We start from the raw sequence: 13469 nt of genomic DNA, 5'->3' as shown, positions 1-13469 counted from the left end.
GAAGGCAGCAACATTTTAAGAGAACTGGTGGGAGAGCCAGAAAAGAGCAAAAGGCTTTCGGGTTCCTCTGCGTACTGTTTTCCAGGGAAGGCCAGCAAGCAGCAATCGCTGCACAGCAGTTCCTGGCAGTAATCCACAAACAACCGTTTCCAAGAGAATAAAAGGGCCGAACGAGGCTCCCCTGCCATCTGCAGCCGAGCCCGCCCTGGGCCCGCCGGCAGCCGAGCACCAGCGGGCGGCAGCAGCAGCCTGGGAAGGGCAACGCTGGCGGCCGAGGAAGCGCTTCCAGCAGGCTCTGCCTGCCCGCGGCAGCGCCGCCGGCCGAGCTGGAAATTAATTAACTGTTGTCCCTCGCGTTGTGAATGTCACGTAGTTTAACTCCCGGGGGTGGAGGGCAGAGCCACCGCGGACCCGCCACAGCCGCCTCCCCCGCGGGCCCGCAGCGCCTCGGCGGGCGCGAACCGGCCATGCCCGCCCCCGCCCGCGCGCCGGGCCGCTGCCGCCAGCCCCATGACGGGGCGGGCCCTGCCGCGCGCCGCCGGGCGGAGGCCGCGGGCGGGGCCGGGGCCGGGACCGGGACCGCCGCCTCCTCCTCGCCGCCGGTCGGGGGCCGTTGCCGGCGGTGGGTCCCACCATGGGGCTGTGCCTGCCTTGCATGGGGGGCGCCGTCAAGGACGTGGTGGAGACGCCCGACCCGGTGAGTGCGGAGCCGCGACAGTCCCCGGGCCGGTTTCCCTGCCTCCTTCCTTCCGCTCGGTTGTTTGTAAGCAGCGGGCAGTGACGCGCAGCAGCCTCGGGCCGGGGGGACGAGCGCCGGGACCCCTCCCCGCCGGGGCGGGGTAGGCTGGGGAACGGGGCCGCCTTCCGCAGAACGGAGGCCGGGCCGCGGGGCCGGGGCCTACCTGCGCGGCTGCCGGGGCCCCGTGGCAGCCCGCGGCGAGAGGCCTCCCGGCTGCCGCGGCGCCCCAGGACGGGTGCGCTGACAACAGCGGCGGTGCGGAGGAGACCCGGCCCCTGGCGGCCTGGGCGCGGGAGCGGAGAGCGCCCCAGGCACCCCGCACCCCGGGGCCTGGCACCCCGCACCCCGGGGCCTGGCACCCCGCGGCCGCCCCACCTCTCACGCGTGGGTACTTGGGTGGAGGCCACGGATCTCACGGCCAGGAGCTCCGTGCTGTCAAGGGCAAGAGGACTTTCATTGTGACCCGAGACGGGAAAACCCGCCGCTTTCTCTCCAGTGCACAGCGATGCTCACTCCTGAGTAACCTCCCTAGGGTAGCGTTTCTCCTGAAGGGATAGGAACCCTTCTCCATGCCTGCGTATCCCTCACCTCAGAGTTTCGTTGGGAAGAAGGAGCCCTTTCAGCCTGGAAGAGTGGGCTTCCCCCCGTTCCAAATCCCAAAGCACATTTCACACACTGGAAGCCTTCTAATTCCAGTGTGAGTTTTTGGGGGATGAAGGTGTGACAGAAAGGGCTGATTACACATTTGTGGTGGGGTTTGAGTGGAAGTCTCAGCAGCTACTCTCATAGCATATTAGTCACTAAAAAAACTTTGTTCTTGAAGACTGGCAGAGCAGGGGGAAAGGATGCTGATTAGCCTGGCATTTTTGTGGTAGTTTGCATTACAGATTTGAGTCATACTGAGAAATTAAGACTCCTAAAAGTACGTGCAGCCTGTATTGGAATAAAATTTGCCTGTCTTTCGTGTTTTATTTAGGAGATAAAAAGAAGACAGCTAGCAGAAGCTGCTGAAAAGAGGCAGATGGAGGTAATGTCTGATAATGTTCTATTTATTCCAAGTATAGTTAAGTAAATGGTTTATGGGGAAAACAGCAAGGGTTTCTCTGGGAACACTGGATGGAGTGCCTGCCTGGATTGTGGGAATTACAGTGACTTGTTTCCATCTATTGTTCTTTTATACCACTTTTTACATATATTTACAGTTGGAACATTCCAGCTCAGTAGGCACTCAAAGACCACTGCAAGATCACTGAGATTGTTTGGATGGGAGAAGTTTTGCAGCAGCTTAAAAAAAAAAAGAAGGGGCAACTTAAGAACTGGAAGAACAAGTTCAGCATTGTTTTGTTTTCATTATAAGACTTGCAAACAACAGAGGGAGGAATTATTTCAAAGCAGAGTTGGCACACAATGGTCATGGTGGCAAGTTGAAGCGGTACTGCACTCTTCTGTTACAAATGCAAGTTAATGGGGACTTGCAAGTTCAGTTTATCAAGATAGCAACACCTGAGAATGTTTCTCAGCTCCAATTCCAACAGAAGTATTAGTTTATTCTACCTTTAAGCTTGCTAAGCTTTAACTGCTTCAGTATCCTTAAAGGTAGAAGGGTAGGATGGAAACACTCCAGCAGAGTGCAAAGCTAGCAAATCTGTTTCTGCCTTTCCATACCTCTCAAGAAGGCTTGAATTAAAAATTGGCTAGTATTGATGAGGACCATGTTGACCTGGGTGTAAGAGTTTGGTGAAGAATTGGAGCAACAGTTGAGTGATGCTTCAGAGTCCTTAAAACCTCTTGACTTTGTGTCAGGCTCCATATTAAAAGCAATCCACGTGTAGTATGAAGTTGAACAGCATTGAGGTGTAACTGTAGGAAGTATGCTTTTGAGCAGTGTGTGGAGGGGAACACCTCCATTGAGATTTTAAATGGCTAAGATCTTTCCTGGGAGAAAGGAGGAATGAAGCAAATTGGGTTAGGGATGAAGTTTTGTGGTAACCATTAAGTTGCTAAAGAAGATTGGAGCTATCACTGTCTTGCCTTTTGTTTGGTTTGGTGGTTGGTTTATTTATAAAGGGAATAAAACATCCACAAGGGTTTTTCAGGACTGTCTTTGAGGGTATTTGAACTTCTGAATGTGGACTAATAGGAGATGTCTTGCAAACAGTCCAATTCAGTTTCCCCTCAGATCAGATGTCCTGCTCTGCTTAGTGTTTTCTTCTGCCTGCTGTTTGTTATTCAGCCTGAAGTCCTGTGAAGGGTTGTTTTGGGGCGCTCCACAGAGTCTGGGGTACCTAACTCCCTTCGAAGGCTGGTTGCCTAATACTAGGCAGCAGAGAGTTGAAGTAAGTTAGTCCTTATTGGTAAGATTAGCACTTAGAAGCCTGAAGGTAGACCATCACAGAGATCATTTCTCACAGATCATGGTTTAGAAGCCGAGTGGTTCACAGCCTGGGCTAGCACTAACACAACCTTTGCTTTCTCGCCTGCATGGAAAGTTCCCATTGATTTCTGTAGTAGCTGTACAGAGCTCGTGACCTTATCTGTTTATTGAGTGTTAAAAATAGAAGCTGTCATTATAATTTTCATCATCTGGAGCCTTCTAATAAAAAGTGGTGGAAGAAGTGAACAGAAGATGAATCACCTAAGGTTCTTGGATGGTCTGTCTGCCTAAATCATCTCTTCCCAGTTAATTCTGCTTGTAAAGGCAAGGGTAGGCCCTGACACTAGGAAAAAATAATGCAAGCTGAAAAAACATGGGAATTCTGGGAAGGGAGGTTCTGGTTCTGCGTCTTAGGATGCAAAGCAGGTACACATAATTACATTAAATATTCACCTGTATGTAAATAATGTGAAACAAAAGCACTGTCACGTAGCTGTGGGACCAAGAGCTGACAGTAGGAACAATCATAGAATGGTGTGGTTTGGAAGGGACCTTAAAGATCATCTAGTTCCAACCTCCTGGCACCTTCCACTACACCAGGTTACTCAAAACCCCTTCCACCCTGTCCTTGAACACTTCCAGGGAGGAGGCATCTTCAGCTTCCCTGCACAACCTGTGCCAGAGTCTCACCACCCTCACAGTGAAGAGTTACCCTGACAGCTCTGCATTGATGTTACAGTGGCATTACTCCATGTTTCAGTCTTTTCACACAAACTAGAGTTCACAAAACAGTGCTGCCAGGACTGGCAGTTTGGTTTCCACCCCAAGAAACCCTAGCTTGTCTTACACCAGTGTGTTTTCTCCCAGGCTTCCTCTCGAGGCATTAAGAACGCCTACTCTGTAGAGCAAAAGAAGAAGAAACAGGAAGAAATAGAGAAAAGAATGGCAGCTTCAGGTCCTGGAGGAGAAGGAGGACTGAGAGTAAGTTTAAAAAGGAAACATCATGCAACTGTCCATCTATTCACTAAGAAAACCCTGTTTTGTTGTCATCTGCAAGGCTGAGTAACGGGGAAAAACCAAGGGGAAGGAAAACAAAAAGGAGATGGAAGCACTGGCCTTATTACACAGTGTTCTCATTTCTGGGATGCAAAGACAGCAAGAATGGTACAGAACTGGGACCTTTTTTTTGGCCTTCACCTATGACGCATCAGTTTTATAGCACTCTGAACATTAGAGACCTCCCTGGGTCAACCTGTACTTGGTGTCCTTTTTCAGAACGGGTTGAGATTGCCTCTCTTCCCTCAGAATTCATAGAAAATGCTCAAACTAGGCAGGCTAATGGCTTTGGATTTCATCTCTGGCTCTACAAAAGAGCCATACAGTGCTGGCATAGATACTGATGAACTTTACTGCTGCTACTACTACTTTCCTAATGTAAACTTTGTCTAAGAAGGTCAGGCAGAGACTTAAGAGTTAAACTCTCTCTAAGGCAATAGGTGCACCTTTGCACTGCCTTCATCTCTTACCTTTAATTGCTGCAGATGACTCAGGGGGCAGGAGCTGGTATAACTTAACCCCTGGTGGGCTGCTTGTCCCTCACTTCTTGGCTATAAAAGGTGTTAGAATGGGGAATTCATTGTCTTTAGACAACCTTGTGGTGTTCAAGGAGGGAGGTTTTCTTTTTGTTTGGACTTTTTTCCCCTTTCTCCCCTATCTTTATATAACCCTGTGATGTGTTTTGTTGTTCTTGTCTTCAGTGGCAGGTTGGATAAAGAAAGAAGAATTCAGAAGAGAAGATTGATGTTTACTGCCAGTGACTTGCCAGTGTCTGCAGCCAAGTGGCACTTACTCATTATGTGGCTTTTGCTGTTTGCATCTGAACACTCAGCAGTACTTTGCCATTGTGGGAGATGTGGACGTACACACCAAGAAACTTAAGATCTAACTCTGAACAATTCAGTTTGGGCCAATTTGTTTGTTTATGTGCATGTTTTACTACTTCCCTGTCAAGGGAGCAAGGTGGTTTTCTCCCTTGGAAGTGACCTCCTTAGCTGTAGTCAGTCAGGATGTGTGTGCTATCTGGTCAGTTGATGTCTGTTTGGGTATGACTGGTCTAAAAGTTTCTCTAAGCCCTCATGTAGAAAGTTGTTCATAAGTATATATATATATATTTGACTATGTGGGTGACAGCATCTCTCTTCAGCTCCCTAGTGACCTTTGAACTGCTTAGGGACTTAGTGCCTTTTACAAACAAGACATCAGAGTCATAGCAGGTCCTTACAAATGGAAGCATTTTGTGACACTACTTAAAAACTAGAAACCTTTGTAAACCCTGTCATACTTCTAGCAAGAATGCTGTTTTATTAGGAGTCAGATTTGTTCTCGTTTTCTGATACGGATTTCTTTGGCGTCTGTAAGTATTTATTTACTGGAAGTTCAACGTGGAAAGAATGCTGTTAGTTGTTGGCCTGTGTTACCACAAGAGGGCAGTGCTGCACTTCTCAGGATTCTGGTAAAAACGGGCTGCAAAAGACTTCTTACATCACCTCTTGGATGGTTTTACTGCCTGAAGATTCCGTGCTGTGGAGGGAGGTGGGTGTGTTGCAGCACAGCAAGGTTTGCTAAATGGCCAAAGCTCTGTCGCTTTTGTTCTCTGTTCAGCAATGTCTGTAATCCCTTTCCCAAATGTGAAGCTGCCTTTGATTATTTAGGGCTACCTAAACTGTGGTGTTAACTAGTAGCAAGCTAGTTGCCTCGAGCCTCTGCTTTGGTAGAGGGAAGCTTGTTACAGCATGATCAACACTAAGATCCCAGCTCTGTTTTTCCCCAGAGACCATTACGCTTGGCCTTAGTATCTTACTGGCCCCATTTCTGACCTAGTTTAGGCTACAGAGGCTTTTATCCCCCTGCCTTGAACTAAATATTTCTTCTTTTACCTCTCCCAGTAATGTCTCATGCTGATTTAGGATTGCAGACCTGACACAATGAGTTTCCTGGCTTAGCCTTCCGAACTGAGTTGAGAAGGAAGACTTTTCAAAGTTAACGTAACGGCCTTTGGTCTAGGAAGCTGTGTCCTTGGCAGATGAATACCTTCTGCTTCCTTTGATTGCTGGTTGCTCTCTTCACTGTATTAACTGGGCATAGTGATTTTTTTAAGTCTAATGCAGATGCATTAAATTATAATAAAATATACTAAACATTAGTTTGAAATGTGACTGTCAATCTAGCATCAGTCAAGGTGGGTGTCCTACAAAGCTGCTTAGGCAGCACTTAACATTTGCTTGGTCACTCGGGATGTTTCAAACTTGATACATTCTTTCTGTCTTACTGCTCCCCCTAAACCATTAGGGGAAGAAACAAACAGTCTCCTTTCATCCAAAGCCCTGCTGTATGACTACCCTGACCCACCAGAAGTGTGTGCCTGGATTAACCTCATGAAGGCTTCCATTAAAAGTCACTGAAATACCCTAATGAAGCAAATCAGAGTTCCTGGGTCACCCACTGATGGTCCAGCACTGTCAAGATCAGAGGAGTTTCCAGTGGGAAGCAGCCATGCTGCTTATCCTCTCTAGGCAGCCTAAGCTCAGTTCTGCTCTATGTGCTGAGACCAGTAGAGGTGCTGTGCATCCCAGTAACAGATAGCCACCCTGGCTGAGCACCTGCCCTGCTATAACAGCTGGCTTGCTTCTGGCTGGCAGCCTGGCAGCATTTCAGGAAAGTGGGAGTAAAGGTCTGAAACTCCTCAGATAAGTGGACCTTGTATTTAAGGGATGATTGCTGCAGTGCAGCATGACCATGGAAGAAAACTCCTCTCTACATTCTTTAAGGGAAAGCCAGATGCATCTGTGCTTCCCACTAGTCCTTGTTTTGAAAGTCAAATTTATTCCTACAGCTAGAAAACACGTCAGAGGATTTGGGACTGTGTAGGTCAATGCTACAAACCTCTGATGGATAAAGCTACTCTTAAAAAGAGGTTTCAATACCATAGCCATCCAACTGCCCAGATGGCCAGCCTGGGCTCAATCTGGGTAAATAAAACCAACCAGAGGTGGGTTTAAGTTTTTGAGAACACAAATTTCAGTTGAGAATGGAAGCAGAAAATGCTGCAGTTGGGTAGTACACAACTGAGAACTACCTGAAGTGGAAACACTAATGCTCAGAGCTATGTAGATTCAAGCTGCTCTCTGTAGAAATCAGCACCTCCCCTCTTACCACTTAGAGCTACACCAAGGAAACATGAACTCCAATAGGAACTTTGCCCTTGTTTCCCCAGTTCTAGATATTTGCCTCCCCCCAGAGGCTGTTAAAACATACCCCTTCATGTGGAATATCTCAACAGCTGACATCTTGTTTGCTTTGCAGCAGAACAACTGTACCTCTTCTTCACCTTCTGAAAGCATTCCCTTGTAGACCACGTGAAAAACCCAGCAGGCAGAGCCCAGTGCTCAAAAGAAGAAATGCAAGGGTTGACTTGCAGTGACTGCCCCAGCATGGTCTCTCTTGCAGAAACAGCAAATGAAGCCATCTGCTACTGCTCCTCGTTAAAATACACACATCATGACAGGGAGAGTGTGGTTGGGACAGAGCTCCCTGAGGTTTGGGAGGATGCAGAAGCTGCATCTCCACAAGTGTGGGGAGCACCACCATGGGCCCTTAGGAAAACACATGACTTCAGCCTGCGGATTTGGCACAGCGACAGACTAAATTGTTGGGCCACAGCTCATCAGGCACAAGTGGTGCCAGCAGCCAGACGAGGATGGAAAAACCTCTCCAGCCCCATAAATGTTCACGTGATAGCCTGTGTCTGTTTCACCTTATTTTAGATTCCTGACATACCACAGGCCAAGACAGCAGGAGACAAAGCCAAGAGAAAGCACTCTACCTCCTGCCCTGTCAGGTGCTGCCTATCAGCAGCCAACAAAGCAGAACAAAACATTAAGCCCCAAAAGAACCAAATCCTTGGAAGCACCTCAAGGAGATGCTTCTGTAACACCGTGGGGTAGCAAACAGCTCATCTCCCTGATCTAAAATGCACACTTAAGACTCAACACTGAATTCATTCCAAGCGATAAGAAACTTGCTGTACCTTCCCACGCATATCTTGATGCATCCCTATTTCCCTCATCCCCATCAGCAGCCCCTGAACTAGTTTCCATAGACTTTATGCATCCATCACTATGATGCTGTTAGAAAAAAGGTGGCAACACAAAGGAAAGAGCAATTGTCATTACAATAGAAACATGGAAACCCCTCCCTATCCTCCATCAGTTATGCAAATAAACCTGCTTGGAAGAAAAAAACACTCCAGGTAATGTATGAACAGCAAGATGCCAGAAGGTACCTCCTGTAATGAGCAGTACCAGATGTTGCAGTTCCCTTTCCAAACTGTTTCTGAACTGCTTCCAGGCTGGTGACGTTTATTTGACATTATACAATATTAAGAGTTTTTAAAGTATTCTTGAGTCATTCAGCCATCTTCAGTTTTAGCACAGACACATACCCAGAGCCAGCAGGAGGTCTCATGGGGTTTCTCCTATCACCCAATAATGACTTCAAGAAGAGACTTTGAAACCCACCTGGATGTGTTCCTGTGTGACCTACTCTAAGTGATCCTGCTCTGGCAGGGGGATTGGACTCAATGCTCTTTCGAGGTCCTTCCCAGGCCCTAACATTCTGTGATGCTGTGTAACAGTTCAATTTTTATGACCTTCAGCCTCCTCGACACTCACATTCAGCTGAGTTACACAGCAGCAGAGCCAGCTAAAACCATTCCATGGCACTCTCCCTCACAGTCATCCATCAAGGTTATTGCAACATCTCAGTATATCACCCCCTCCCTCCACACTCTCAGCAGACCCTTCCTCACTTGGGACCACAGAAGAGCTGCACATCCTCCCTGTTCATACTTAACCATTCAGTTAAGACTTCTAGAAACCTACACCAGATACCTTAACACCATCAACTCTGGCATAGAAACTTTAAGTATCATCAGAAGCAGTTTTTTCTCTCCAGATACTTCCTCCATGAAGCCTGTTTTGCTCTCATCACTGCAACAGCCACACCTCTTCCAACACGAGCTTGCAGAGCAGCTTTAGCTTTACAAATGAAACCTTCAGCTCCCAACAGACCTCTCCCAACTCCTACATAGCAACAGGGCACAGTACATGCAGCAAATAGCACTGATCAGACCAGCAATGCTTACCTTCTGAGCAATATTCTCCCAGCTCCTTCCTCCAGGGCCTCTTAGCCTCCTATGCCCATTTTTTGATGCTTAATTGATACTTCTACTTTAATTTCCTCCTTTGCTGGCCACACCAGGTGCTTCAAATTCAGCTAATCCCAGCTGCAAGCCTTTTACAGAGATTAGGTGGTAGTGGCAACGCTTTAAAAAGTCCTTTACAGGTCCTGCATTCTCAAACTGGCCAAGCTGAAGTTTTAAGTCAGGAAATAGGGGCTTAGAAGATGTCTGAGTATATTAAATCAAAAAAGACTATTTGGGTTGCTGCAGTCCAAGCACATAAAGCAGTTCATGCTGAAAATTGAATCATGGTTTGGATTTAGAATAGAATAAACCAGGTTGGAAAAGACCTTCGAGATCATCAAGTCCAACCTATCATCCAACACCATCTGATCAACTCAACCACTGCACCAAGTGCCTCATCCAGTCTCTTAAACACCTCCAGTGACAGTGACTCCACTACCTCCCTGGGCAGCACATTTCAACGGCCAATCACTCTTTCTCTGAAGAACTTCTTCCTAATATCCAGCCTAAACCTCCCCTGGCACAGCTTGAGACTCTGTCCTCTTGTTCTGGTGCTGGTTTCCTGGGAGAAGAAACCAACCCCCTCCAGGCTACAACCTCCCTTCAGGTAGTTGTAGAGAGCAAGAAGGTCTCCTCTGAGCCTCCTCCAGGCTAAGCTCCCTCAGCCTCTCCTCATAGGGCTGTGCTCCAAACTCCTCCCAGCTTTGTTGCCCTTCTCTGGACACGTCATTTACCAGGATTATTTTTTGAAGTTCAATATTAAAAGTAAAACTAAGGATTAAAAATAGGTATTCTTATATGCTTCTGGTTTCTTAACATGCAAACACCTTCAATTAGCTTAAACAAAAGCCTTCCTAGCAATGTAAACTGATTCTTGGGTGACGGAGATACAGCTAATCGTGGTTTTCAAAGTAATAATTACGTCAAAATAGGCATCTGACACCCTCACAAGTGTTTTGGGTTGTTGTTTTCCTTCTTTGTTTGTTTGGAAACAGATCTCTCAGTGCATCCATTGAGATCATTCTTTTATTTATTTATAGCCATGTTGCTTTTTAAGACGTGATGTTGCTTGTGGTCTGTTCTCTGCTCCCATAAGGGCTACAGATGCTGCTTCTGTGAGAACTAGGTCTTCCTATGGCTTTTCAAAGGATGTGCTGCTTCAGTAGATGTTTAATCTTCCTAGAAACTGTCTCAAAACACAAATAAAAGGCTGCAATTTCTCTCTCTAAAACCACATTTGGAGTCTTGCACTGCACCCAGGAACTATGAGCTGAGTGTATGTAGTGGGGATTTCTAGATGGTGAGGTAGGACAGTTCAGATGCAATGTGCTCATTTTAACCAGGTGTGAAACATGAGAGAAAATCTGACCTGGCCTAGCCAGTGGATTCTTTGATGTTAAAAGCCACAGCAATGGATCATAAGGATGTAAGTTCTGGTGTCCCCATTGTAAGAAGGACACAGAGCAAGTCCAGAGGAGGGCCATAAAGATGATCCAAGGGCTGGAGCACCTCTGCTGTGAGAATAGGCTAAGGGAACTGGGGATGTTCAGCCTGGAGAAGACCATGGGGTGACCTTAGAGCTGCCTTCTAATACCTGAAGGGATCCTATAGGAAGGCTGCGGAGGGACTTTTCATGAGGGTGTCTAGCGGCAGGACAAGGGGAAATGATTTGAAGCTGAGGGAGAGCAGAGTTAGACTGGATCTGAGGAAGAAGTTCTTCAGTATGAGGGTGGTGAGAGTCTGGAATAGGCTGCCCAGGGAGGTTGTGGATGCCTCCTCCCGGGGGGTGTTCAAGGCCATATTGATTGAGGCCTTGAGCAGCTGAGTCTAGTTGAGATGTGCCTGTGCCCGTGGTGGGGTGATTGGGGTAGATGATCTCTGAGGTCCCTTCCAACCTTAAGCCATTCTACAATTCTATGACATGATGTAAAACTAAACTTGCAAAAAATACTGAAGAATACCAGCTGGGACATAAAAAAAATAAAAATCAGAAATGCTTTGGATTTATTTCTTTTTCTTTTCTCTCCAAAGTAAAACTACTTTTAAATAAAACCCAGGAGGCCTGGAGCACAGCCCTATGAGGAGAGGCTGAGGGAGCTGGGATTGTTTAGTCTGGAGAAGAGGAGGCTCAGGGGAGACCTTATTGCTGTCTACAACTACCTGAAAGGAGGTTGTAGCCAGGAAGGGGTTGGTCTCTTCTCTCAAGCAACCAGCACCAGAACAAGAGGACACAGTCTCAAGCTGCACCAGGGGAAGTTGAGGCTTGAGGTGAGGAGAAAGTTCTTCCCAGAGAGAGTTGTTAGCCATTGGAATGTGCTGCCCAGGGAGGTGGTGGAGTCACCATCGCCTGGAGGTGTTCAAGAGGGTATTGGACGTGGCACTTGGTGCCATGGTTTAGTTATGAGGTCTGTGGTGACAGGCTGGACTTGATGATCTTTGAGGTCTCTTCCAACCTTGGTGATTCTGTGATTCTTCTGTCTGTAGTAAGTGGGTGCTTGTCCTGATCACGCTGGAGCTGATTTCTAGGTTAGTGAGCAGTACGGTATATCGCAGGCAGCCAGTTGGTAGCAGTGGAGTGTGGGAACACAGATTACAAAGAGCAAAGAAGACTTTCCAAGTGTCTAAGTATTCTAAAAAATTTTATTTCCTTTTTAATGAAAGGACTGAGTTCTGCTCAAATTTATACAGTCAGTGAAATGTTCCTATAAAATGATTTTTCTAGGACATTACAAGGCACATAAATTATCAAATATAAACATAGAAAAGTAGCCAAAATAATGAACTAAGCCCCCATACGCCTTCAGCTATTTTAGAGGTGTGTGAATGATTTACAAGAAGGTGAATCACTCCACTGACAGGGTAATGAATATTTCACATTTGGCATGATCAGCAAAGCTGAAAATAAGGGGAAGGAAAAGCTCAGATTCAGGAACAGTGTTTTGTGACTCAGGAGGGACTAGCATTAGCATCTTTTGAAGCTCCTCCTTGGGTCAAAGGGCTGAGCATCTTTTATGGTTGCCCCTGTGGGTTGCAGTACATCATCCCACTAGTATATTGCTATTGTCTGGCAGAGGAAGGGGCAACCTCTCAACTTCCCCCTGCTTCTATATTGGGCAGTTGGTAAAAAAACAGGAAGGCTCTACATACAGTTCTAGCACTGAGCATTGTCTTCAGCTTTAAAGAGTAGAAGGGGTGGGGGTCTTTTTCTTGGGCTTTTTTTTTGTTTTTTAAAGCAATCCCTTTGGGAAGTTGCTTGGCATGCAGTAAGCCTTTATATTCTACTGGCTAAGAAAATCTTGCAACCCATAAAAATAGTCCATTTTCATTTCATTTCATTTCAAGAGGCATTACCAAATAATTTCCACACAGACTCACTTGCCACCTGCATATATATTTCTTACCTAGTCTAACAGTCAAGGCTTCAATGTAGTAAGATTTTCATACAAATATATTGTAGTGTGTATTTTCTTCCATTAACAGGATCTGCTCCTTTATGCAACTCTAAGAATACATTCAGGTATTAAAGAGTAATAATTTGGCTAAAAAATATATATGTCTATTTCTTATCTGATTGCAGTAATTAGCCTAGCAAGGGTAATTTGCTATGAAAGATACAGTACTAGAAATAAATAGTTCTACAGTTCAAAAAGATCTTCAGAATGGGTTGCCATTTCCAGTCTGTCTTAAGTCTTCCAAAAATCCATTTTAAAGCAGAAACTAAATTTACTACACTTGAGAAAAATAATTTGGACCTACGTACACATAGAGTCCCGAGCACACGAGAAGCTTATTTCACTTAATCTCCTTCTTGGTTTTGTAATGGGCAGAAACCACCAGATAATTGTCTGGATTCATGTCCCTGAGGGTTGGAGACTTGCTCTGGATTGGAGAAGTTTTCCCATCCACTCGGGAGATCTGCAGCATTCGGCAGGGGTCGTGCTTCAGTAAGTAGCCTGCAAAAGTCTCCCATCCTCCTCCGACACGAACCATCACGTGTTTGTTGTGCAGCATCTGCAGTAACAGAGACAGGAAGAAAACCCAAAAGCTCTTGAGAGGGAACCATTCACTGGGAATTCACTTTTTGTTTCCTGTTG

General features: G+C 46.4%; 2 protein-coding genes across 3 annotated transcripts in view; one reads left to right on the top strand and one right to left on the bottom strand.

Annotated features, from left to right (window-relative positions):
* The first annotated feature begins 540 nt into the window (after positions 1-540).
* Positions 541-6338, top strand: SVIP (small VCP interacting protein). Its single transcript, XM_068147813.1, has 4 exons — positions 541-697; positions 1716-1766; positions 3981-4094; positions 4871-6338. Exons 1-4 carry the CDS (start codon positions 635-637, stop codon positions 4883-4885), a joined length of 243 nt encoding a protein of 80 aa, XP_068003914.1. The 5' UTR covers positions 541-634; the 3' UTR covers positions 4886-6338.
* A 5687-nt stretch (positions 6339-12025) lies between these two features.
* Positions 12026-13469, bottom strand: part of GAS2 (growth arrest specific 2) — an 88093-nt gene continuing 86649 nt past the window's right edge. For both annotated transcript variants that reach the window (XM_068148582.1, XM_068148583.1), the window contains exon 8: positions 12026-13386. In XM_068148582.1, the coding sequence (XP_068004683.1) occupies positions 13168-13386 (219 nt within the window). In that variant the 3' untranslated portion in view covers positions 12026-13167. The remainder of the gene's footprint in view (positions 13387-13469) is intronic.

Source organism: Melanerpes formicivorus, unplaced genomic scaffold (genome assembly GCF_026170545.1).
Source record: "Melanerpes formicivorus ecotype bairdi unplaced genomic scaffold, bMelFor1.0.p_v2 SCAF_16, whole genome shotgun sequence".
Classification (NCBI taxonomy): domain Eukaryota; kingdom Metazoa; phylum Chordata; class Aves; order Piciformes; family Picidae; genus Melanerpes; species Melanerpes formicivorus.
This window is presented reverse-complemented; position numbering and strand designations above follow the sequence as displayed.